We start from the raw sequence: 27,467 nt of genomic DNA, 5'->3' as shown, positions 1-27,467 counted from the left end.
CGAAGATATAGTGATGTGTGTGCAAATGATGAGTGTCATTGAAATAAATGATACACTGATGCAAGCTTGCCGTTAAATAAAAATCGAAGATACAGTTATCAATATTTCCTAACTTGTACAACCAATATCAAATTTAACAATAATGCAAATAGATTTTCATATAACCGGTCCAACAAACAATGAAACATAACGTCTAGGTAATTTGTAAACAAGACCAATATCTTTCAAGAAGTAACCTATAAAATTCATAGATATTATTATTCATCTACACTTTCGGGTTTTGTCTGTTTTGAAGTATGCATGGATCATGAAAATTTTATAAGCATTTTTTGAAATCATCTGGGTTCAACTGCTGCGTTGAACATCATATTAAAAGCTTTCTCAGTGCATATCTTGAACTTAACCGGATCTATAAGACCTTTTTCCATTCCTACCGCAACCCTTAACTGGTCCATGTAACTCATTATCGTCACCGTTAGACTCTGCAATAAAGTTACCATAATCGTTAGTTCAAGATATCGTAAAAGTAGCTTAAATTAATAATTCTAATGTACGAGTATTTTCTTTAGTGATTAGTGCTAAGAAATGACACCTGTGGAACATTAACCACCATAAAATACAAGCCTTTGATCGGTTGATTAACAAGAGCCATCTTTTCAAGTGGTCCGATCATATTTGAAACCGTCATGCTTGAATTCTTCAGCGTGCTATGAATGTATCCTGCGGTGGCCTTTAACATGGCATCATCATGAAATTTCATCATGCACCACTTAAATTCAATTAGAGATGTAGTGTGCTAAAAAGATTAGTCTAAGAACGCTCTCTATCATAACTAGCATTATTGAACTTCTTAGCGCCACATCAACACTACTACGTAGTATAATTACCTCATATCTACATACTACTTATCATAACTGAACGGTAACCATAAATAAACCCCACAAAAATATAAAATTCACCACACTCAATATATCATCATGGACAGGTCACACATTTTTTTAACCATGACGAAAGGCTGAACGACCGAACGTGTAACTGAACGGTGCCAATGTTGTTATGAAAAGGGCGGACCCACATGTGTTTAACGGTCCTTATAGCGCTTTCATAGGGACTCTTCTAATTTGGTCTAAAGCCAAACATCAACTACAACAGTATATATCTATCATACAGTTTGAAAATGGGTCCATTTCCAAAAAAAAATTAGTGATTGACATGTCATGTTTTTTTAGGCCATCTGTTTGAGATCACCCAGGGGACTTAACCACCCTTCACCGCAGTATATATCTATCACGCGTTCATCTTTCGTAGTTTCATAACCCGCCCCCAACTACTGCCCTGGAGGAAACCCGGACCAATCCGAGGGCATGGCCGGTAAAACCCCCTTCCCCGCTGCCCGTCGAACTCCTGACCTATCGCTAAGAGAGGCAGACCACTACCAGCTGAGCTACAAGTCAATATTAATTAACATGTCATGTTAAACCAGCTTTTTATGATCAAATACCATTTGCTCCTTAAAGAATAATAATGCAGACGTATAAACATACATACCTCAGAACCTCTGTATTTTCTTACAGATTCGAGTAACATTCCAGTAAGATAAACAGCAGAAGAGTTTCTCTTTCTCTTAATGACGCTCTGTGTTTCTTGGACAAATTTGAGCGTATTCAAGGACTTCTCATATCGGCTTAACTCGGGCAACGAAACATGCATGAAACCAAACTGGTTGCCCCACTGAATTTGAGCTTCTTGATTTTGAACCATTTCATCCACTGACTTGTAACCACCAATGGATCTAGTGTTAAGCAACACTAGTGCTGTTGCATTTGCATTTTTCGCTTCATCATTTGTTGCTTCCATGTATAATCGAGTCCCGAGAAATATCATTCCCGTAACTACGTCATTTATCGTCTGTTTAACAATAAATTTGAAAGTATATATGAGTAACATTAATTAGTTAATTAGTGTAATTAATTGTTGCTAAAATTGTACCAAAATAAGTTTCTACTACGCAGGGTGCAAGTGGGCACCTACCCCTCAGATGATTAGATTGATACTTAAAAAAGTTATTATTATTATATATATTATTATTTGAGTCGATTTTTGAAAAGCAACTCATATTTATCACGTTGAAGAAGTAAATGCTATTGAGTAATGTATTCAGCCCAATGCATGTGACACTAGATAAATAATTGAGAAAATTATCTCAAACGCGTCTACGTATCATTTATTTTCTTTCTAGTGATTATAACGTGATAGAACCTTCACACTTAAACATAATTATAATTATAGGAGTAATTAGGGAAAGGCCCATGAATAATACCTTTTTTTTCTTTCCCTTACTAAAGCTTTTTAACCTTTTATTTTTAATTTTTAAAATGAAAATGATACGGAGTATTTATTAGATTTTTTTATAAACTTTCGAAGAGTGTAAATTTAATGTTTAACTTTTAATTTAGTAAAATCTTTTTATCAATCATACATATTTGAATTGTAATTATATATGTTTGAAGCGAAATCATTTCCAGTAATAACGCGCGGGTTAAATACCCCAAATAGTAACTAGAAAATAAAAAGAATTGAAGTAGAAGTGTACCACTTGAAGGCTGCACTTAATTTTCTTAATTTGATCCAAAGAGAATGTCATTGTCATTATATTAATCGGACGAAACTCCACCCCATCTTTGCCTGATCTAATCGGCGTCTGACTATCTTCCAAGAAACTACTTTTCAAAACGCTCCATCCAAAATCCAAAACCGTGTTAATTGCACCACTTAAAGCCTGTGGTATCAGTCTCTTATTAATCTCTGGATCACTCACCTTACCAGATTTTTGAAAATTTGGAAATGTTAGGGGGAGAGAAGGGTTATCAGCCCTTTGTAAGCATGAAAGCAGAGCACCCATTAGTGAAAAACCATCACCAAGTGCATGATGAAGCTTGAAAACAACACTTCCTGATGCATTGCTTGTTGGGTACTTAATTATATGAACTTCCCATAATGGTTTTGTTTGTGGGAGTGGATTTGTTGCTATTTTTGATAAGTAATCGTTGAAATAGTTATCGTATGATTTAAGTGATAATCCTTTTGGAAAATTAGGGACAGTGATGTGGTCTTCTACTTTCACTTCAACTCTCTTCCAATGCTTCTCTCCATCTTTACCATCAACCTATTAATTAAAACCCCAAAAAGGTAGTTTTAATGGTTAATAAATAATTAGAAACCTACACATGAAAGTTCATACTTTAATAACTCAGAATGGGTTAAGATTTAATTTAATGTAATTTACCTTGATGGGTAATTTATTATAGAAACTTCTTTTTTTATAACATCTAATTACCATAACATCTTCTACTATCACTTGGATTTAGTGATATACTAGTAAAGAATATTTGGTTATATTAAGATCTTTGAGTACTATATATTTTTCTTAACTTTTTGCGTCAGTGCATGGTACTTCACCAAACAACAAATAGATGTTGCACCACAATACATACATGAAAAGGGAAATCAAGAATATGAAAACAGAGCTGTATAAACAACAATGACTAATTCATGATAAAAACTCAATGGGTCCCGAATATATTTTCTAGAACTAATTATATATATTTACCTTCAAATAAAACTATAAATCCTACAAATATACGAGGTACCATAGTTAAATTTAGTCGTTTCCTATACAATTTGAACACAAAAAAAAAAAAAAAAAAATTTAAACTAGTGATGTCATGGGACTCCATCGCCCTTGATAAAGAGTTTTCAGATCTCAAATACTTGCTATGATCAGATGAGCATGATTGTAGAACCGACAATTTTCTATATATTACCAAAAAAAAAAAAAAAAAAAAAAAAAAACGTAGTAGTATGTGAAGATCGAGAGAGTTTAATTACCATAATGGAAGAGAAACGAGTGTTGATTGGAAGAAAGACATTGTTAATAAGTGCAAGACTCGAAGAATCATCGATAGGATTCTCAAACTCGAGGACACTCATCACTGAAACCGAAAGCACCGAGCTGTTAAAGTACTGCCCGGTTGGGCTGACCGGTTCTGACTTTTCCATATCTTCCACTCTTCCTACCTTCACCCTCAACTCCATTATATTGGATGCTAAATATTGCTATAATTATATGTTCTACAACTTACCTAGTATAATATCCTCACTGTCAGTGGCGAATCTAGGATTCTAACTCACTGGTACGTACGTAGTTTATTAACTATCAACACCCTTAGCTAAGTCTCGTGACTTGTTTTTTTACACCAAAATATGTTATACATATAGCAGTATGTTACCATGGTTTGTGCATACACCTTAGATCGAGAAGGTACAGTGGTGTAATAATATCAGTTAACTGTGTCACATGCATAGTAGGTGAGCATTGTATTTCACCATTGCATTAGAGCATTTATTTCTCCACAGAAAGGTTTCATTTACTAATTAATCCTTTGCATATGTTATTACTGCGACACTGCCTGTTTGTTTTGTAAAAAATAAAAAAAAAAAAAAAAAAAAAAATACAGCACTTTGATCACTTGTGGTATTACTGAACCTATAATCAAGCCATACAGGGCTTTTTTGGACTGCAAAGTCATGTGCCCAAATTTTTATTACAAAAATGGGTATAAATTGAAAAGCTCAATTTCAACACTAAAGTTGTTTCCCCATTCATGCCTATATTGCAAGTGTACTTGTAAAGAAAAATAAGCATCAATATAGTCTAAGATACATGCCTATATATGAGAACATATCTAGCATAAAAGTTTGTATTTTGAGGGAATGCATTCTTTCATGGGATCAAAAGGTGGGACTTTATTTTAGTACTAGAGTGGAATTGAAAGCCGCCTAGTATAAAACTAGAGTAATAACATTACAAGACTATCCCAACAGGAGTCGCTCTCTGAGTGTTCGAGAGGTCACTAGTTCGAGTTTTATTTGGAGATTTGAAAATGCAATTTGCTTTGAAGTTAGTCCTGGAGTCCTCTGAGAATTTCTTGCAAATAGTGGGATCTGCCCATATCTAACAAAGTTCTCTTGGGGATTTTCGTTGGGTTCAATATCATGAGTTTTCCTCCTAACGGATGTAGGAATTGAGCATGACCTGTGACTTCCTAAATATGATTGGATGAGTGGCTAATTGCCACGTCAGTGACCTTAATGCTTGAGCATTATGATAACATGGAGACAAATTGTAACGACCCGACTTTTTCGACTTGCTTTTGTGCTTTGTGCTTTCACGAAACTGCGTATTTGTGCGTACTGAACTATATTATACTCTGGGAACTTTCTACTAAGGATTACTTTCGTTTATATATTAAAATGTACCTTTAAGTACGTAGGTTACTTAACTTGAACCCCGTAAGCCTTTATGACCGTTAGTGTCACTTGACGTTTAGAACGAACTGCGTACTGTGTACACGTTTAACTTTTGTCGTAACCGGAATATTACGACTACGAAATACTAATTGTTATTTTATAATAACAATTACTTGAGTTTTTGGATGCTTAATTACGCTTAGTAATTTACTAGAGCACACTAGTTGGTCTTGTTGGACTTTCTACCTTGTTGGACTTTAGCCCACCCTACACTAGCTAGTGGACTATTAATTAGCCCAATTTAAATAAGTTAGTGACCCATATTAATGAAAGACAAATGCCCATTTATTAGAGGGAACATACTAGCATTTTTGTTAAGCATTATCCTTAATGTTGCATGGGATCCTAACATAAGCACCAACTTTAGACAATCATTAACCAAAAAGCAAAAGTTTGTCCCCCTTGTCCCTCCCTCCAAAATCACGGCCATCACAACCCCACCCTCACCTCACCACCTATAAATACAAGCCTTATTTCACTCATTTCACACTTGATCTCATTTGCAATTTACACACACTTACTCTCTAATTCTCTCTCTAGTCTTTCTCACTCTAAAAAGTGTAAGTTTTTGATTTATTTCTTCTTCTTCTTCTTCCCTTCATCCACCGACATCATCATCATCATTTTATGGATCTAGCTTTTAGCTTTTGATCTTGTTATATCTTAAAGATTCAAACTTGGGTTTGAATCCTTCAAGAATATGGAAGATTCAAGCTTTCTAGCTTTGAATCTTCACTTATTTTGTAGATCTAAATCTCTTTAGCTTTAATCTTGTTATTTTGTTATAAAGATTCAAACTTGTGTTTGTAATCTTCATGTATCTTAAAGATTCAAGCTTTATACTTCAAGATCTTCAAGAACACTAAAGATCCAAGTTTTTTAGCTTAGGGTTTCATTATTATGTTAAAGATCTTAGCTTTTTAGCTTATGGTCTCATTACTTTCATTATTTTGTTAAGGATCTTAGCTTTCTAGCTTATGGTCTCATTAATCTTGTAAAGATCCAAGCTTTCTAGCTTAGGGTTTTCTTAATACTTGAGATCTAAGTTATTATTGTAGATCTCGCTTACTGGGAACCTTTTGTGTTTGTTGTGATGATAAAGATCAAGTCTCCATCATCACATATGATATAGATGCATGAACTTGTGTAAAATGGACAAAGGTTGAAGCTTTATTAGATTCATGCAATAAAGAGGCGTTCTTGATGTTCAAAACTTGTAGAATGATAGATTTTACTTTTAGTTGTGTGTTGATGGTTGAACCTTGGTCAAAGTGATGTTAAAACATCAAAGAGTTGTACACTTGAAGCTTACAAGCATCAAGGATGAGAACCGTGATGAGCATCAAGCACCAAGAACCTCACCGGAGCACTTGTTTGCTGTTTTTCGGGGTCTGATCAGACTCCTGGGCTTCTGTAAAATTAATTTTCAGATATTTCGTTTCGAGTAGATGACTTTTCGTTTAGGCCTTGACTTAATCCGATATACGGTTTAGGATTTATGGCCTTCCGAAAGTCACTACGCCCTTGTAACGTTGTGCTGAAATTTCTGACCTACCCGCACTTAAACCGTCGTCACTGTCAAACGAAGATGAGTTAGGTTCTAAAAGTTAATCATCGGTTAGAGGACTCACATACGGAGCCATAGCCACTGACTACGCATCTTTTCTATTTGTATAGAGGTCGTAACAGCTGTCCGAAGTTAGCCTTTTGTTTCGATCTCTATTCTTGTTAAACTTACCTTAGTATTGATGAATGATGATGATAATGATGATGTCAATGATGACACTTAAACTTAATTTATTCACTTTTAACCTTTTGGGACAACATACTGACCTAGTGACCTTTGACTTAGTTTGACGACCTTTCGAACCGACTTACTACGTGCATACGTTTCGTATCGACTTTTACTGCTTATTCACTGTGAGTTATAGCTTCCCTATTTACTTATACTATTTTTGGGACTGAGAATACATGCTCTTTTTATGTTTTACTTACTTGACACGAGTACTTAAACTTTACATATGTGTGGGTTATATAACGGCATAAAGATTCCCCTTAGCAAGGTAACGTTTAATCATTGGTTTTGAACCGGTGAACGCGAATATTAGATATGGATCCATAGGGTTTGACATCCCCACTCGGGCTAGTCGCGCTAGCATTTAACGGGTATTTGATACTTCGAGGACATATGCACTCGCCAAGTGTAATTTTAGGGGGTATTACTATTACGTTAAGTTAGTTACCGGGTGCCCACGGACAAGCATATACTTTTCATACTGTTTTGAATACGATAACTCGTGCTCTACATTACTTTACTGATTACAAACTATAGCTCACCAACATTCGTGTTGACTTTTAAGCGTGTATTTCTCAGGTGCTTAGACGATGTTGCTTCCGCTGTTAGACTTGCTGTCTTGGTGTTATAAACTTGCTGTTATGGACCTGCTGTGTTAGATTTCCGCTGCATTACTTAGAGATGTCTCAATCATGGAACTTTTATCTTGCATTCGTAACTTATGTTATTTTCAAATAATGACTTTGTAATGTCCTTTGTGTCACGTTATCTTTTGTAAACGCTATCTTTTTATGAATGCAAAACTGGTTTTCAAACAGCATGTAGTATTTGACCGTGTAAAGATCATGTTGTTGACGAATCGTACACGATGGTTTTGTACGGGGCATCACACAAATCCGAATTACGAGACAGGTCACAGGGCGGCTAGTTTGAGTGTGTGTTGCAGCTCCGTGGTGATCATGCATATTTTTACCATAGGGTTTAACATGCCTGCTCAATACGTTAGTGGGGTTTAAGGATCTTAGAACGAGGCACTCCGGTCCGGCTACCGTGAATAACCCTGGCCGACATGATGATGTCGGCGGGGTGGCCAAGTGATTAAGTCCACCTTTTAATGACGATCGTCGATTAGAAGGCCCCAAATAAGGTCGTAGGTGCTAGTTAATCAAGAAACTAACCTGTTAACCTTGAGAAGATCCTAGATAATGCTGTTACGTAAGGTGATGATGTCTAGAATGATAGTTAGGGTTTGTATATATAGGAAAACCCTAATTCTAGAACCATCCGAGATAAAGGCAATCCTTTCCATAACAAACTCCCCCAAATCACGGATGTAATTATGGAAAAGATATTTACTTGATAGCCAAGTAATTGCTGTACCGGGAACAAAGGCATTATATACGAATCCGCTTACCGCATAACGCACATGAGCACACGCATACGCACCCTAGCGGGTGCTCGCATACATATGGGGTGCGCATGCGGGTTGCGGTATCATTATGTCCCCGCAGTTTGATGTTATATGGCGCAAGACTTATGATATCAAACTATTAAGCGGAAAAAACAAGAAAACGGCTAGCATTCAATGTTCCGCGTGCGTTTCGAGGTCATTTAATGCCTGTCACTGTCGCAGAAGACCATTCGTCTGATAAGACGTAAAGTGGCAGTTGGCAGGCGCGTGTCAGCCACGCGCTCATAGGTAACCATACCCAACTGACATCCACGCGTGCACTTAAAATGCCACCCGTTGATCGCGTAACACGTGTACAGCCACGATCAACCCATTCCACCCCATGACTCCAAATCGTCACTATAAATAGCCCCAATTCTCACACATTTCCATTTTTCTGCTCCAAGCTTCCCCAATACGCTGCTATATTCAATTCTGATCAAATCCTAAATACTCCGGCCACCGTCTAAAGGTTAGTAATTCTCCAACCACTCTATAGAAAATGACTAAGGCTAACGAGACCTATGTAGATAGTGTTAGATCGATTATAGAGCAGAAACACATTGATTACTTAATCAAACAATACCCACCGTTAGCAAAGTACAATCCGGTGCCACCCCTGTCTAATCAGCGTGCTCACGAGCCACCGGAGAAGAAGGTGGCCATCTACGAACATGCGTTCAAGCACGGCAACTTTAGGGTTCCCCCCTCCGACTTCTTCCTAGGAGTACTAGACCACTTCAGAGTGGGATTAGGGCAATTACACCCTTATGCCATAGGTAAAATAGTACTGTTTGAGATGTGGTGCGTCGCACTCAACAAGGTACCACTGGTTAAAGTTTTCTGTCATCTATACCGCTTTGCCAATCACCACAAATCCTGGTTCACCTTCTTCGACCGACAAAATTTCACAAAAACCCCAAAGTCGAATGTGGGTAACTGGAAAGAAACTTTCTTTTACATTGACCAAACTGTAGTTGGTACCAATTTTCCGCAAATGCTTATATGGTGCGAGAAGGTGGAGAAGGATGTGAACAAAACCCCGGTCCTTGATGACGAGGAAACAAAGCTATTGGCAGAGTGCGCTAACGCACAGCTGATGCACCGGTCATACGGGAACGTAATGTTGCGGTTAGGGAAGATCTCCGCACACTGGCCATGGGAACATGTGCGTCCAGCCATAGTCAGACCGGATTGAAAGGGTAGGAATAGTATAATCACGTACTAACATAACAGGTTGCTATTTATATGTGCTAACACATGCGTGCATGTTTGCAGAGATGAAGATGAAGAAAGTACTGACTGCGGAGGAGATTGCGGGCATCGCCTTCCGCAAGCAGAATGTGAACCAGCAGTTAGAGCAGGAGAAAACTGGCGAGAATGCACCTGCCACCTCCGGTAATAAGCGCAAGGCCGCCGAAGCCTCCCAACCCCAATAGAAGAAGAAGAAACTCACTCCCAAACAGAGGGAGGACAAGTGGAACGACAACTTCATTCCCATCGAACCCCGTTCTGCGGATCTACCTCCCCCATCTTCTGGTAAGAGTTCTGCTTTCGCGCATATCGCATACGTAAGTTTGCATTTATTTAACCATTTATTAATACGCAGAGCATGCTGAAGAGACGCATCACACCCCACCACGAGTCAATCCGGACCTTGAAGCTACCGCCGAGTCAAAGGACAAGACGATACACCTGGACTCCGAGTCTACACCAACCCCGCCACACGGTAGCTTCCAATTGGCGAACCTGGCGCAGCTCACCCAGTCATCTGCGAAAAACGCCGCAGAGCAATCCGCCTTCCTCCAACAAATCTTCCCAGCTGAGTTCCGCAACCAACTAGCCGCACTGCACTTTAATCAGGCGCTCAACGCCTTCATCCAAAACGGCCTTGTCTTTTTTGGCATGGTTGCGGATCAAGCCCGCCGTTCCACTAACTTCTATCAAGTGGTCGTGCAGAAGGAAACAGAATTAGGGCTGCTGCAAGCGAGAGTTGAGCAGCTTAAGAAAGACAGGGACGCCGCGGAAGAAGCGCACATGGCGGTAGAGTTAACTGCGGCGGAAACCAAAACCGCATTGATTGAAGAGAGAAAGAAAAACCGCGAGCTGGTTGGGGCGGTTGACCAGTCCAAGGGGGAGACTGAGCGTCTGCGGGTGGAGCTGGAAAAGGTTACTTGGGAAAAGGATGACACGGTGACTGGCCGCGAGCTAGCGGAGGCGGACTTGACAAAGATTCGCATCGCTCTTCCTACCATTGCGCAGAAGGTGATGGATTCCGGGCCCGTGTTCGACAAGTTCAACGCCTATGTTGACGCGGTTAAAGACCACGAAATCAACAAGGCAGTGCTAGAGGTGATCCAAGCCTGCGGGCTCACACCGCCGTACCCCGACATCGTGCAGAAAAAATTGAAGGAGGGTATGGCTGCGGTGCTCATGGAAGCAGAAGAAGCCATCACTGCCATCCCGATCCCCCTAATTAATGCATTTGCGGTGGAGCCTAACATGTCGATTGACGGGTTCCTCAAGGAGGATTATTAGGTTGTTGTAATAGTTTGCGCCGTAAGTCCTATGCTTAGGCAGGCAATTGTAAATACAATTTTTGGGCCTTAAGTCCCGTGATGGCAGGAGTTTGAAACAATTACCATTTGTAATAACTTTATGTATATATTATCGTGTTATGCATGCGTAGTGTATTAATTTGTTTATATATCGCGAATCAAAACAAAGAATTAACCGCATGCCCATGCGCATAGTTAACCAAAACTTATGCGTATGATCAGGTACTTCATAAAATAAACCAATACTTTAGCGATTTTACCTTGAACAACTTAGACTCAAAAGCTACTGCGTTATTGCTTTGTCATGTACTAGGGGTGCACTTTAGCTGTATGGTAAGCAACGCAACTAAAAACAAACCAATGCTTTTATGCTTAAGAGTTCCTCACGCAAACCAATGCGAGAGTAATTACGCACAAGCAAACCAATGCTTGTATTTTTAAGTCGACTTGGCAGCCATCTAGTTTGCGTGGTGCTTGGCTAGGGGAAAACCAATTCCCTTCGCCTGCCGTTAATGTCTAGCCTTGTAACCAAACAGGCTTCTGCCGCACGGGGGCTAGAGGACACCCTTTAAGTAGGCAGGAACCGCATACAAAAAAAAACAATAAAAGTATGCACGAGTAAATATTCAATTGACATTAATAATGATTACAACCGCGACACATCCAAACGGACGGAAAATACATAGAAAAATAATGCGCTAAAATAAATTGGAGTGATCAGGTCCATCCAGCTACATATAACATTTTTTCAACAATGTCGCGTGCCAAGTGCGTTTCACAGGTTTTCCATCTAATGTCTCGAGATGGTATGCCTTGGTGTTGGTTGCTTTTGCTACCCTATACGGACCTTCCCAGCGAGGGCCCAATTTTCCAGTATCCTCCGCATGACTTGCGTCATTCTGACGTCAAACTAAGTCCCCGCACTTATAAGAGCGCGAACGCACACGCTGATTGTAGTACTTTGCAATTTTCTGCTTGTTATTGGCTTCGTTTACCGCCGCAGAGAGTCTGCGTTCTTCAAGCAGATTAAGATTTTCCCGCAAAGCTTCTAAGTTATTTTGTTCGTCAAAATTCTGTATGCGGAACGTTGGTACCCCAACTTCTGCGGGAACAACAGCTTCTGATCCATAGACCAAACTGAACGGAGTCTCACCAGTGCTTGCTTTGGGCATTGTTCTATGCGCCCACAAAACCTTTGGCAGTTCGTCCGCCCAACCAACTCTACCATGGCCCAACCTAGCTTTGATTCCAACCACTATGTCCCGGTTGGTGACTTCGCACTGGCCGTTCGCCTGCGGATACGCAACGGATGTAAAAGTTTGCTTAATATTAAGCTCCACGCACCAGCTGCGGAAAGGATCTCCCGCAAATTGCGTACCATTATCACTAACAATTTCGTTTGGTATACCGAATCGACAAACTATGTCTTCCCATACAAAATTACGCACCCTTTTTCCTGATATTGTCGCCAGCGGTCGTGCTTCAACCCATTTCGTGAAATAGTCGATTGCAACAATCAAGAATTTGATGTTTCCTCGGCCTTTTGGAAATGGTCCGACTATGTCAATTGCCCATTTGCAGAATGGCCATGGTGAGGAGACCGGTATCATAGGATGCGCAGGTGCCCTACTGATGGGTGCATGTATTTGGCAAGATTCACATTGCTTAACTATTCGCGTGGTATCTGCGTACATAGTGGGCCAATAATAACCTAGCCGCATAATTTTTGACACAATAGACCTGTGCCCCGAATGAAGAGCGCATGCACCTTCATGCACCTCGCGTATAACCTCCTCTGCCTCTTTCGGGCCAATACACCTTAAGTGCGGCCCTAAATAATTTTTCCGATATAGGACGTCACCCTCAAGGGCATATAGTGGTGCCTTGGTGCGGACCTTCTTCGCATCAACGGAGTCCGCAAGTGATGTGCCGTCCCGCAGGAAAGCAATAATGGGTGTCATCCATGTTGAGCTGGATTCCTCGACAGGTGCTACCAAAGGCATCATAACGATGGATTTTGCATGCAGTTCTTCTATAAGAACTTTCTTCCTAGATGATCAAAAGCCAAAGCGGCCAATTTACTAAGCGCATCCGCTTTCTTATTTTGCCCCCGCATTATGTGGGAGATTTGAAAAGCTTCAAACTGGTCAGCGAGGTTATGAACAAGCGATAAATATTGTTGCATGGCAATGTCGTGTGCTTCAAAGTCCCCGCTGACTTGACTACATACCAGCTTTGAATCCACATAAGCGTGCAGAATTTTAACATTCAATTTATGCGCAATACGCATACCCGCTAACAGAGCCTCGTATTCTGCTTCATTGTTCGTAACAGCAAAATTAAACCGTAGCGCATATGTATGCTCTTCGCCATCTGGACCAGTTAAAATTACACCCGCACCCGCGCCAGCTGCGATGCAGGCACCATCGGTGTATAACTTCCATGGTGACAAAGCTGGTGCAGGTGTATCTTGATATTTTGCTGATGCCTCAACATCCGCAGGTAACTCTGCTAGGTAATCCGCAAGTATTTGACCCTTCACCGCGCTGCGCGAAGAAAAATTTATTTCATGTTCTCCTAACTCAACTGTCCATTTAGCCATTCGGCCAGAAATCTCAGGCTTGTATAACACTTGAAAGAAAAATGATTGCGTGAGTCAATGCGGTAACCCCGGACATTGCCGCAAATTAGGCATGTACCAACCTGTTTGATCGATTGATCAGTTAGGACCACGATTGGATGTGCTTGAAAGTACCGGTGCAAACGTCGCGCCGTGTGGACTAGCGCATATACTAGCTTTTCTATTGGTGAATAGTTTACTTCGATTGATGTCAGCGTCTTGCTTACGAAGTAGACCGGCATTTGCGTATGAGAAAACCTCAGCGTTATATTTCTGCGAAATAAATAATGCGTGTAAATAAAAGTGGATTACCTTTTCGCGATCTGCGATAAGAACCGAGCTGATAGCCTCTTTCGATGCCGCAAGATACAGCGTAAGCGTTTCTCCTGATACTGGCACGGTGAGTGTTGGTAATTCAGCGAGCACCTTCTTCATCTCCTGAAAGGCTGATTCTGCTTCCTGAGTCCACACGAAGTCTTTTTTCTTTAAACAATTCTTCAAAGTATTGAAGAATGGCAATTGTCGCTCTGCGGCCTTCGACAAAAACCGCGTGATCTCCGCAAGCTTCCCGGTTAGACTCTGCACGTCTTTCTTTATCTTCAGAGATGGTAAATGATGTTATGCGAGGTGTACTAGGAAATAGTATTATTTTTACAAGGAAATACTATTAAATACGATACAATTTTACACAAGATATTTATTTATTTATAGAATGGATATACCTAAACCTTGCTACAACACTTATAGGCAGGGTACCTAATCATACAGTAGTGTAGTTTTTAGTAAGTCCGGTTCGTTCCACAGGGATCTCTTAAACAAGCTTAACGCTATATTTTTAAAAACTATATTTGTAAAAATACAAAAATATATATAAGTAATATTATTATTATAAAAGGGGGGTTTTTACCATTTAATGACCGGTTTGTCGATTTTAAAACTTTAGTCGCAGTTAAAACCTAATGTAAAATATTAAAAATAAATACAACTTAATTTTAAAGCATAAAATAAATAACGATAATGAAATTGCGATAAATAAAAGTGCGAGAAAATAAAATTGCGATAATTAAAGAGTACGATAATTAAAAATGCAATTAAATAAAAGTGCGATAATTAAAAGTGCAATTAAATATGAAATATAAAAATTATGCTTATTTAAACTTCCGTAATCATGATGTTTGACGTGTTATTTTTAGTTTATTCCCATGGGTTAATTGTCCTTTGTCCTGGATTATTCGATATGTCCATACGGATTTGTCCATAATAGTCCATCAGTCATAAATATAAAGTGCGAGTGTCTTCGTCAAATTATTCTTATTCCCGAAGTCAAATATTCCAACTAATTGGGGATTCGAATTGTAACAAGGTCTTAATACTTTGTTTAATGAATACACCAGGTTATCGACTGCGTGTAGTCCAAGGTTTTACTACTTTGTTAACAATTACACCAATTACCCTTGAATGTAATCCACCCCTGTTTCAACAAGTCTATTAACTATTAATCCAGTTCCGTGTCCGGTAAAATGAACAATTATTGGTATTTATAGAGATCCCGCCCACCGTGCCCAGTCAAGCATATGTGGTTATATATAAATACGTCAAATTATAAGTCTATATATTAAATTAACGAGGTATCATTTAGTTAATATAAATCCCATTAATAGCCCATAGTCTAATTTCCACAAGTGTCGTTCTTTTATCCAAACCCCAATTATGGTACAAAGCCCAATTACCCAATTTTAATATTTAGCCCAACATCATGATTACTTCGGCATTAAATAAGCATAATAATAACTTAGCTACGAGACATTAATTTAAAAATAACATTAAACATAACTTACAGTGATTAAAAATAGCGTAGCGTTACACGGACAGAATTTCGACTTACACCCTTACAACATTCGCTATCATACCCTTATTATTAGAATTTAAAATTAAAATTAAAATTAAAATTAATATATATATATATATATATATATATATATATATATATATATATATATATATATATATATATATATATATATATATATATATATATCGTTGAGTGATAGAGAGAAAAAGATGTTGGATATTGAACCAAAACACGCGAATTTATAGCAATGTGGGCTGTCACCTACTGCCATACGATCGCATGGCTTTTTGCCTTCCAGATCATGCGGTCGCATGGCCCCTTTTTCCAGCTCACAAGACTTTTTTTCTTTGCTTGCCGACGGTTTATAATAATATATATAATATATAAATAATTTTAAGAATTATTTAAATATTATATTATATTTGTGTGCATATTTGACTTGTAATTTTTAGTCCGTTGCGTCGAGCGTTGAGAGTTGACTTTGGTCCCGGTTCCGGATTTTCGAACGTCCTTGCGTATAATTTAATATCTTGTACTTTGCGTTTTGCATCTTGTACTCTTGTAATTTTGAGACGTTTCTTATCAATAATTGGAACCACTTTGATTGTATTTTGTACTTTTGAGCTTTTTGGTCGTTTGCGTCTTCAATTTGTCGAATCTGTCTTTTGTCTTCACCTTTTATTATTTAAACGAATATCACTTGTAAATAGAACAATTGCAACTAAAAGCTTGTCTTTCTTGAGGGATAATGCTATGAAATATATGTTCGTTTTTAGCATTATCAAATATTCTCACACTTGAGTGTTGCTTGTCCTCAAGCAATATAGTCTTGAAATAAAAATACTAGAATCACTTCTTTATTCTTCACACTTTGTACATCAGTGATTTCTATACGGCGGTATAAACAATGGTAGTAATGATGTGGTTTACAGTCCCACATGACTATAAAATTTTAGATCCTTTAAGGAAATTGGATCTTTATGAAAACATTTGATCTTTTGAAAATACAATCTAGCTTTTACCCTAGATAAGTTTTCCGGAATAACCCTTCACCGGTGTTTGCAAATTGTTTTTGTGGGTTTGGTGGGTTTCAGATTTGAAAACTTTAGCTCAAAACTTGCGGTTTTGTGTCACCCACTTTCTAACCTTGTATTAGGAAAGCAACACGTCCAGTATACTTGTTTCGTATATTACCTTTCGGTAAACTACCGTCCGGTTGTAAAGGAAAGCGTTGAACAAGCAACTGTTAAGGCAATGTCTCCTGACATGCTTTTAATTATGGTCTATAACGTGTCGGATGCAATTACTATCCTTGGTAGGAGCAATAGTAAAGCTCACCCTTATAATTTTCCGGTCTGGCACAAGGTCCTGTCTTTGACCATGCTATGCAACCACCGTTCTTAAGGTTGACACCCGATTTCGTTCAGGTGATCTAATGAATTCCAGGTAAATTCCTAGGATTTTACGTTCAATGGTAATGAACGCATTGAAAATGGGTTTTTAGAAAACAAATCGGTTTGTAGTTTTGATCAAAATATTTTCTCGTTCAAGCTCGAGTTTAGATATCATTGAATTCCATGAGTTTGTAATTCTCAATCTTTAAAAGTCAATCTCAAGGATTGAGTAATATCAGTCTTAAAAGCTGATTTTTGATCTTTAAGGAGATTATCCTTTCCGGGGATCTGGTTCATTAGTCTTATCCAGCTAATTTGCACGGCGTCCTCCCCATTTTACAAGACAGATCCTCTCATGGTTAGAATAAGTCTGACCACTTGGTGACTCTGTTTGATGCTGAGGTCCGTGGATTTCCTGCTGATTTTAGTGATGACTTTTCTAGATTTTTCGTCAACCTACAGCTGGTCTAGACGACAACTTCATGACCTAAATCAAGAAGCGCGTTTCTTTTTCGGAAGACTTTACTTCCTTTTAATGATGGAATTGATTCATTGTGTAGATCCATATTTTCTTTCAAATATTTTACAATTTACTGGGTAAAACTGATTAATATTGTCCAAAACAAAAGTATCTTCAATTATTTGTACAAAAATATGTGATATATGTTTTAAATAACTTGGTAAATTTTTCCCACACTTGGCTTTTATTTTCCTTTTTATTGTCCTCTATTCCATTTTAAATGAATTCTAATATTTTGGTTTGTTTCTCAATTTATGTCCTTTTCGAGGTAACAATAATTTCGGTGTTTAACACCTAGTTTTATCATTCATAAATATGTATAAACATGATTTTGAATTCATTTAATTGAAAATTTTGAAAATTTTTACTAGAATTGGGTAGTCAGTATATAAGACTAGGGCTGTTCTTTATTATCAGAGAGCACTAGATTCTAATACAACTACTGCTTTACTAGTATTTTTAATGGTAACCAAGTGTATAAGTTTAAAATTTTAAAAATCCAAAAGAATTTAACCCCTTCCCACACTTAAGATCTTGCAATGCCCTCATTTGCAAGAAATCAGTAACAATTTAAATTATTGAGGGTGATTAACGTAGAAAAATGATTAAATTTTACCAAATTTTCCAAAACATATTGGCGTTTGTTTGCTGAATAATAATTGGTGCACATCATTTGTTCATTCCGTCTTGTTGTTACATCACATTTGTTTTTCATTTTGTCGTCAAAATTAGTAGCTTTTGCTGAACTTAATGCTAGTCTTTGAAAATGCGCTGTTTTACCCTGTTTTATACAATCGACAATATACATACAATACAAATATAAACATGCATGATAATTTGAAATGGGAATTAAAATCCCACTTTCAAATCAAATATGAAATATTAGTACCAAATAATAAAAATATTAAACAATACATTAATGTATCAAAATATAATGTGTTTAAACATAAATAAACAGAAATAATAAAAATAAAAGTCATAAAAATTACCAACAGGAACTAAATCAATCTGGATAGGGGTTCCAGTTCATGTCGTCATCCAGGTTCCATGGTTGGTGATAGGTGTACTGGTATGCCTGGTTAGGGTCGTAGAGAGTATAAGGTGGTCTCATCTCGGGCTGGTGTTGAGGATAGTAAGCGGGTCGGGTTGGGACATAGTGATCCTGAGGTGACAGCCGGCTCATAATCTGACGCTGATGATAGTCCCATCTATCATGCTGTCGTTGCCTGGAATGCTCGTAATCATTCCGGGCTTGCCACTGCTCCATCCGACGAAATCTCTCCGCGTTTGTCATGTCTACCTCATCTACACGCTGGTAGACATCAGTCATAGCCTCCCGAATGACATCCCTAATGTCATCCGCTTCCTCCATTTCCTCGTCTGAGCCTCTCTCTACCTGAGGATGACTACCTTCATAGGGTATTGCCTGGTTGCGTCTACTCTTTAATACCTTAGCACCCGCATAAACCCTCAATCCTAAAAGCTCAACCTGCTCCCTACATTCCATAAGTGGACTCCCTTGGTCCTTATCTACACCTAAATACTCTCCAATGAGAGTAACAAAAATACATCCTCCTATAATCCCCCTTCCTGTATTCCTTCAACCATCTTAGATAAATAAAAACCAACACAGTAATGGATATTAAAAAATCCTCTTGGGTCTCGAATACACTTTAGGTAAAATAAATCATGTAAGGTCATTTTCTCCTCGTTGTGATCTCTCTGTGTAATCGAGTTAGCCAAAAATCTATGAATTATACGAAGCTCGGCTATGTTAATATGTAAGTAGGTATGTGTTCCTGCCCGCCTAAAAACATTATAATCTGACATACGCCTTCAGACGGCGTTCGCATCAAAATTCCTATCTACCCTTTCACCATGATAAATCAAATTCATACAATCGGGTAGTAGTAATTCAGCGGGCGTATATATCTGCAAAACCCTGGCCATGTCAAGCATGGACATCCTATACATCCTACGGCCAAGTATAAATCTAAGAAAACTTCTATCATCTAATCTATCTACATCTACATTTAACGCTATAGTACTCATAAGCTTGACACACCATTCCTTATATACAGGTCTACGAATGGTGAATAAGCGTTCCCAATCAGTAAAAGAAGAACTGACATACCTTTGGATCAAATGTTCCCTAACACGGTCAGCAAGTTGGACCCTTTCCAAAGGATTCCAATCAATTACCCTAGGCACCTCTACATCTTTCGTTACTAATTTGAATTTATTACTTTGATATGTCGGGTAATCTCTCCAGCTTCTATCGAATCTCAGATTAGGATGCAATGTATGTTCAGGAATCGTTGGGTATTCTAGTGGCGGATGCATCAGAACTACTATGAATTCATTAGCAAAATGTAGCGGATCATAATAAGGTACATGTTGATCAGGCTGATGTTGTTGTTCCTGTTGTGGTTCTTGTTCGGGTTCTGGATCGTATTGCGGTTCATATTCTGGTTCAGGTTCCTGCTGTGGTTGTCTAGATGATGATGAAGCACCAGCAGTATCGGTTTTCTGCAAAACACATTAAACAAAAAATTTGTGCATCCAAATATGCATTAGTGTTAGCAAAATAACAATTTAAATTAACCACAATAACATGTTCAATCAATATTAAACTTATACACATTTTCACATTTTTTTTTACATTTTTACACTTTTTCAAATAAGCACATATGAAAATGTATACAAAGTTCATAAGCATTTAACTCAAATAACATGTCAAAATAGTCATTACTAACAATTAAACAAGTCTCAAATGGCAATTATATCAAATTAATCAAGTTCATGAATTTTAGACTTAAAAAGTCTACTTTAATCTCCAAAAATCATGTTTAGGATCAATGTTTGGATCATTTAGCTACCTAAACATGTTACACTACTTAATTTAGCAATAATTCATGACAAAAATTGGCCATAACCTGTTTATATCAAAAAGCCCCAAATTGCTCAAGAACACAAACCCTAGATTTCTAAAAATTTTAAAGTTTTTGGCTTCAAATCATGTTAAATAGCATCAATCTAGGTTATACATGCATAAAATACTATCAATTTAACACTAATTACACTAGAAATTAACAAAATTGCATTAGGTAAAATATTGGTAATTATCACAAAAACTAGAAAATTTATGAGTTTAGGGGTGTAATTTTTACCTTTTTGTTGAAAAATCCGAACCTAGGCATGATTATAGCGGATTGTAAGATGAAATATGATGAAATTTGGTGAAAAATGGTGAAATTTGAGAGTGTTTTGTGTGTGTTTCGCGTATGTGTGTGTGGTGGAGTGCAGAGCAGAAGCAGCGAGCTGCTTTTGTTTCTGGCCTGATTTTTGCCTCCATGCGATCGCATGGAGGTATAGTGAAAATCCCAAGCGATCGCATGGGTCTGGGGTTTTTTTTTATTTATAAAACCTTACAACTTATAAAACATATAATTAATAAAATTTTAAAAATTTGTTTCTTTTTAGGACGAGGGCGTTTCGGATCGTTGTCCTAGTCCGTCCCTCGACAAAATTTTAAAATTTGTCAATTCAAAGCGCGGTTTTAAAAGTAAAGATTTTTGGGTTTTTTAAATGTTTTTGGCATACTTTAATTCAATAAGATTAAAAATAATGATAATAAAAGTTCTCGTCCCTCCCTTGGGTAGAGCAATTTCGGTTCAACGACCTAGTTTTCAACTCACGACGAATTTTAAAAATCATATTTTTAACTTAACGAAATAAAGTAAATTTTTTGTTTTTATATTCACACCAAACTTAAATTTAAAATGCATAAAATTAAAAATTCATATTAATAAAATTGAAAATTCACACCAAACTTTTATTATATTTTTGTTTTTATACAACAAACTTATATTAAAAATATTAATTTTTCAAATATTTACAATTTTAAATATATTAATTTTAAAAGGTTTACAATATTAATTTAATATTAATTTTAAAAACAAAGTAAAAATAAAATTAAGAATCTTTTTAATCTTTTATCCCACTTTAATCAATCAAATATTATCAAAAATATACGCCCCTCTTTTCGGTAAAGTAATTTCGGCTATTTTACCTAGTTTTACTCCTGACGAATTTCTGAAATATTTTGGGTTGATTGATTAAAGATATTTATACCTTAAGAATAAACGGTAAATTTCGCAGTGATGTAGTAAATTTTTGTATGATATCAATAATTTCGATCGCAAAACCTAATTTTATTGAATACCAATTTAATACTTTATAGCGAACGATTTAGCGTTTATTATCAAAAGGTTCAAAGCAATAAAAATAACTTATTATTTTCGTTGCGGATTTTGATTTTCCTTTACCAAACTGTAACTTATTATTTTCGTTCCTGGATTCTTTTCTTACTCCGTCCAATTTACCTCTGATTAATGATACCAATTCACTTGGAAGGGTGTCATTATTACGTTTAGTGATCAAAGCATGTAGCATTAGACCATGGTTTAATTCACAGGAAGTCTTCATCTCGTAAAACCTAAAAAAATAAAAATTCAGAATGGGGGAAGAAGACTAGTTCTTTAGGGTCTGCTAGGGAAAGACCATTCGGATTCCATTCTCGAGAACTACACGAAAACAGAAAATCTAACTCTAACAGAAATACATATTACCCTAAAAAGATTCGAACCTCCCCACACTTAGTTAGATGTGGTGTTGAAATTGTGATTAACTTCGTTGTCAACTTCCATCGGACCATGTATGTAATGTTTAACTCTGTGACCATTAACTTTAAATTCAATCCCATTTGAATTTATTAACTCTACTGTTCCATATGGGAAAACTCTTTTGACTATGAATGGTCCAGACCATATTGATTTCAATTTTCAAGGAAATAGCTTGAATCGTGAATTGAAAAGAAGAACTTTGTCTCCTTCCTTAAATTCTTTTGAACTTCTGATTCTTTTATCATGCCATTTCTTCGTTCTTTCTTTATAGATTAACGAATTTTCGTATGCTTCATGTCTTAATTCTTCTAATTCGTTTAGTTGACTTAATCGTAGACGTCTGGCTTCATGTAAATCAAGATTACATGTCTTCAAAGCCCAAAATGCTTTGTGTTCAATTTCTACTGGAAGATGACATGCTTTTCTGTAACAAGTTTAAACGGTGTGGTTCCAATTGGAGTTTTGTAGGCTGTTCTAAAAGCCCTGAGTGCACCCTCCAATTTCATGGACCATTCCTTCGGATTTGATCCTACGGTTTTCTCTAGAATACGTTTTAAAGCTCGGTTGGTATTTTCAACTTGTCCACTTGTTTGTGGATGATATGCGGTGGAGATTTTATGAGTTACTCCATATCTTTTGAAAACTTTCTGAAGTTGATTATTACAGAAATGAGTACCCCGATCACTTATTAAAGCTTTCGGTGTTCCAAACCTAGCAAAAAGACGTTTTAAGAAGTTGACTACAACTCGTACATTTTTTAGTTGGGAGAGCTTGTGCTTTCGCCCATTTAGATACATAATCAATGGCAACGAGAATGTAGAGATTATTATGAGATTTTGGAAATGGACCCATAAAGTCAATACCCCAAATGTCAAATACTTCACATACTTGAATGACATTTTGTGGTATTTCATCACGTTGACTTATTTTTCCGGCCCTTTGACAAGCATCACAGGATTTGCAAAGAAGGTGTGCGTCTTTGTAAATTGTAGGCCAATAGAATCCAGCATCATAAACTTTTCTTGCTGTTAGTTGAGGCCCATAATGCCCTCCTGTTGGTCCTGTGTGACAATGGTTTAAAATTTTACTAGCTTCATCTCCGAATACACATCGGCGTATTATTCCATCTGGACAACTTTTAAATAGATGTGGATCTTCCCAGAAATAGTGTTTTATATCACTGAAGAATTTCTTTCGTTTTTGGTACGACAATCCTTTTTCAAGGAATCCACATACTAAGTAGTTTGCATAGTCTGCAAACCATGGAATTTCATTATAATCTATCTTCAATAGATATTCATCAGGAAAGTTGTCTTGTATGGCCGATTCATTTAGAACTTCTAATTCGGGATTTTCAAGACGAGAAAGATGATCAGCGGCGAGATTTTCTGCTCCGCTTTTATCTCGGATTTCAATATCAAATTCTTGTAAGAGTAAGATCCAACGGATTAATCGTGGCTTGGCATCTTGTTTTGAAAATAGGTATCTAAGAGCAGAATGGTCGGTATAGACCACCGTTTTTGCTAGAACGAGATATGAATGAAATTTGTCAAAAGCAAAGACAATAGCAAGGAGTTCTTTTTCAGTAGTTGTATAGTTTGTTTGTGCTCCTTGTAACGTCTTACTAGCATAATATATAGGTTGAAATCATTTTTCAATCCTTTGTCCTAAAACGGCTCCCATTGCAAAATCACTTGCATCGCACATTAGTTCGAATGGTAGATTCCAATTTGGAGTTATCATGATCTGCGCATTAGTGAGTTTTTCTTTAAGAATATTAAAAGATTTGATGCATTCATCTGAAAAGATGAATGGAGCATCCTTTTCTAGGAGTTTATTCATAGGAGTAGCAATTTTAGAAAAATCTTTTATGAAACGTCGGTAAAAACCGGCATGCCCTAGAAAACTCCTAACTCCTCTAACATTGGTGGGATGTGGAAGTTTAGCAATTATATCTACTTTAGCTCTATCCACTTCAATTCCTTCTTTTGAAATTTTATGACCAAGAACGATACCTTCTTTAACCATGAAATGGCATTTCTCCCAATTAAGTACTAGATTTGATTGTTCGCATCTAATAAGCATTCATTCAAGATTAACTAGACATGATTCAAATGTATCACCGAAGATTGAAAAGTCATCCATGAAAACTTCCATGCATTCTTCTATCATGTCGTGAAAAATCGCCATCATGCACCTTTGAAAGGTTGCAGGGGCGTTGCAAAGTCCAAATGGCATGCGTTTGTAAGCAAAAGTACCATAAGGGCACGTGAACGTGGTTTTCTCTTGATCCTCGGGTGCTATTGGAATTTGAAAATATCCAGAAAAACCATCAAGAAAACAATAGTAACTATTTTCGGCTAATCTTTCCAACATTTGATCAATGAAAGGTAAGGGAAAGTGATCTTTTCTGGTGGCGTCATTTAATTTTCTATAATCAATACAAACACGCCATCCTGTTACAGTCCTAGTAGGAATAAGCTCATTTTTCTCATTTGTGATGACAGTCATGCCACCCTTCTTAGGTACGCATTGAACTGGGCTTACCCATGGACTATCAGAAATTGGATAAATTAAACCTGCATCTAGCAGTTTAATAATTTCTTTCTTAACAACATCTTGCGTATAATTTAATATCTTGTACTTTGCGTTTTGCGTCTTGTACTCTTGTAATTTTGAGACGTTTCTTATCAATAATTAGAACCACTTTGATTGTATTTTGTACTTTTGAGCTTTTTGGTCGTTTGCGTCTTCAATTTGTCGAATCTGTCTTTTGTCTTCACCTTTTATTATTTAAACGAATATCACTTGTAAATAGAACAATTGCAACTAAAATCTTGTCTTTTTTGAGGGATAATGCTATGAAATATATGTTCGTTTTTAGCATTATCAGTAAACCATCAATGGCTTCAATCTTTTTGGGATTTGCCTTTATTCCCCGCGCTGTCACCACATGACCTAGAAACTTGCCTTCCTCTTCCCCAAAACTACATTTGAGCGGGTTAAGCTTCATGTTTATCATGCTTAGAGACGCAAACGTTTCTAGGATGTCCGCGAGCATTTCTTCTTCAGTATTGCTCTTAATTACCAGGTCGTCAACGAACGCTTCAAGATTCCTACCAATTTGGTGTTTGAACGCCGCATCAATTACGCGCTGATAGGTTGCACCTGCGTTTTTTAATCCGAAGGGCATCTTTGTATAACAGTAAATACCTTGCGGCGTGTGGAAAGCAGTCTTGTCCTCATCTTCTGCAGCCATTAAGATTTGGTGATAACCCTTGTACGCGTCTAGAAAATACTTGTACCGGAACCCTGACAGTGATTCCACCTTCCAATCTATTTCCGGGAGAGGGTAGTTGTCCTTAGGACACGCTTTATTAATGTCTTTAAAATCAACACACATCCGCCAATTACCATCAGCCTTTTTGACTAACACAGGATTAGCAACCCATGTCTGATACTGCACCTCCCGCAGGATGTTTGCTTTAACAAGATTATCTACTTCTGCGCATAGCCAATCACTGCGTTCAAGAGCCATATGCCGCTTCTTTTGTCTAACGGGCGTGAGTGATGGGTTAACATTCAATTTATGTTCCGCAATGTCTCACGGTACCCCGGTCATGTCTGATTCACGCCATGCAAAAACATCTGCATTAGCGGTCAATATTCCGTGCAATTTGGCCTTTGTTTCGGCTGACAAGTCTGCGCCGATTTTAATCCGCTTATCCGGATGTAAACAGTTTGCTATGACCGTAATGCTTGCGAGTTGTTCTCCTACGCTGGGAATGTTTACAGGCACAACTGAACCACACAACTCGGTTGTTTGATGTGAAGCAATTGTGGCAACCCCTCCCTTCGTAGGAAACTTTATTAAACCATGCACCACCGACGGTATAATGTTAAAATGTTGTATGAAATTTCTCTCGAGCAACGCATTGTACCGCGAAGTTGAACGAACCACGTAAAAGTCAACTAACTCGTGTCTAACCAATTGCGGATTCTTATCATCCGCGAGTTCTATTATTAGCTCTATCCGGCCTAGCGGCCATGAGCTTTCCCCGGAGAACCCAGATAACGTAATATCAGACTGGCGTAGCTGCGTTTTAACTTCTACAGGGAGGAAACGATAGAAATGCTCGTACATAATGTCCACGCCACTCTCGGTGTCAATATGCATGCGTTTAACTTGTACTCCGCAAGTAGGGATGCGACACTTGATGATAATGGGCTCGTTAACTGTGTCGATTGACATTACAGGAGGAAACGTGATTGGGAGAAGTTCCCAGTCATGGTGATCATTGTACTTTCTCCGCTGGCTAACTTTCTCTGCGTCAACCATATTAATGGTTAAGTCGGCGTTTTTTGTTTTATCAACTTTTTACCATGCGAAAGTTTTAGCCTTCGACCCTTCTTCTGCGGATTTTCCCTTGTCCTTCTTAGGTAGTTTTAGGTGATCCAATTTACCTACGCGTAGTGCCTCGAGCACTCGTTCCATCAAGTTTTTGCATCGATTAGTGTCATGCCCGTAATCGTCATGGAATTCGCAATACATTGTTTTATCCCGCTTACCGAATTCTGTAAGCGGAGTTGGAACCGCAAAGGTTGCGCACACTGGTTCGGTTGCCAAAATTTCTTTTGGAATTTTAGACAAACTTTTAAGCAGCGCATAGTTATGATTATTGATGTCGCGCTAATTATTGTTTCGATAATTGCCACTTGATTTCCCTTTATCATTCCTGATAGGACCACCGCTAGGATACCTTCCGCGAGAGTTGTTGCCACGATTTTGATCAAGCGAACGATCATCATCATATTTCCTCTCGTTGCGTGAACTAGTTGTTGGAATATCATTATCTTCGCCACTCTGCATATAGTCATGGCATTCATTAAGCGCTTCCGCATAAGTTGTTGGGACCGTATGGTGCAGACGCCTTACCAGTGTTGGATGACGTTCTGAGTTTATACCATGTATGAGTCCGGAAATATGTTGCTCTGGCTTGAGATCTGGTATGCGCAGACACTCATTAGTATATCTTGTGAGAAATTCACCCAAAGATTCCTTGGATTTCTGCACAATATCATGACATTCGATATGAGTGCGTTTGCGTGGCCTCTGATTCTAATATTGCAGCAAGAATTTCATCCGCAGATCCATAAACCCTGCTATACTGAAATGTCCCGTTCTTATTGATTAAAAACGTTCCATATTAATTGATTTCGTTG

At 37.7% G+C, this 27,467-nt stretch overlaps 1 protein-coding gene across 1 annotated transcript; it reads right to left on the bottom strand.

The window, feature by feature from the left end:
* Nucleotides 1-113: 113 nt before the first annotated feature.
* Nucleotides 114-4,227, bottom strand: LOC139845020 (wax ester synthase/diacylglycerol acyltransferase 4-like). Its single transcript, XM_071835237.1, has 5 exons — nucleotides 3,889-4,227; nucleotides 2,594-3,166; nucleotides 1,549-1,908; nucleotides 593-730; nucleotides 114-482 (listed from the first exon to the last, which is right to left on the bottom strand). Exons 1-5 carry the CDS (start codon nucleotides 4,093-4,095, stop codon nucleotides 336-338), a joined length of 1,425 nt encoding a protein of 474 aa, XP_071691338.1. The 5' UTR covers nucleotides 4,096-4,227; the 3' UTR covers nucleotides 114-335.
* Nucleotides 4,228-27,467: the final 23,240 nt, after the last annotated feature.

Source organism: Rutidosis leptorrhynchoides, chromosome 4 (assembly GCF_046630445.1).
Source record: "Rutidosis leptorrhynchoides isolate AG116_Rl617_1_P2 chromosome 4, CSIRO_AGI_Rlap_v1, whole genome shotgun sequence".
NCBI classification, from domain to species: domain Eukaryota; kingdom Viridiplantae; phylum Streptophyta; class Magnoliopsida; order Asterales; family Asteraceae; genus Rutidosis; species Rutidosis leptorrhynchoides.
This window is presented reverse-complemented; position numbering and strand designations above follow the sequence as displayed.

What these genes read in the sequence shown, in the direction of transcription:
- LOC139845020 (XM_071835237.1), bottom strand. Translation starts at nt 4,095, where the DNA reads ATGGAGTTGAGGGTGAAGGTAGGAAGAGTGGAAGATATGGAAAAGTCA. An exon ending in TTAAGTGCAGCCTTCAAGTG is followed by an intron (nt 1,909 to 2,593) that starts GTACACTTCTAC and finishes ATTGTTAAACAG; the next exon opens with ACGATAAATGACGTAGTTAC. An exon ending in TGGTGGTTAATGTTCCACAG is followed by an intron (nt 483 to 592) that starts GTGTCATTTCTT and finishes ACTTTATTGCAG; the next exon opens with AGTCTAACGGTGACGATAAT.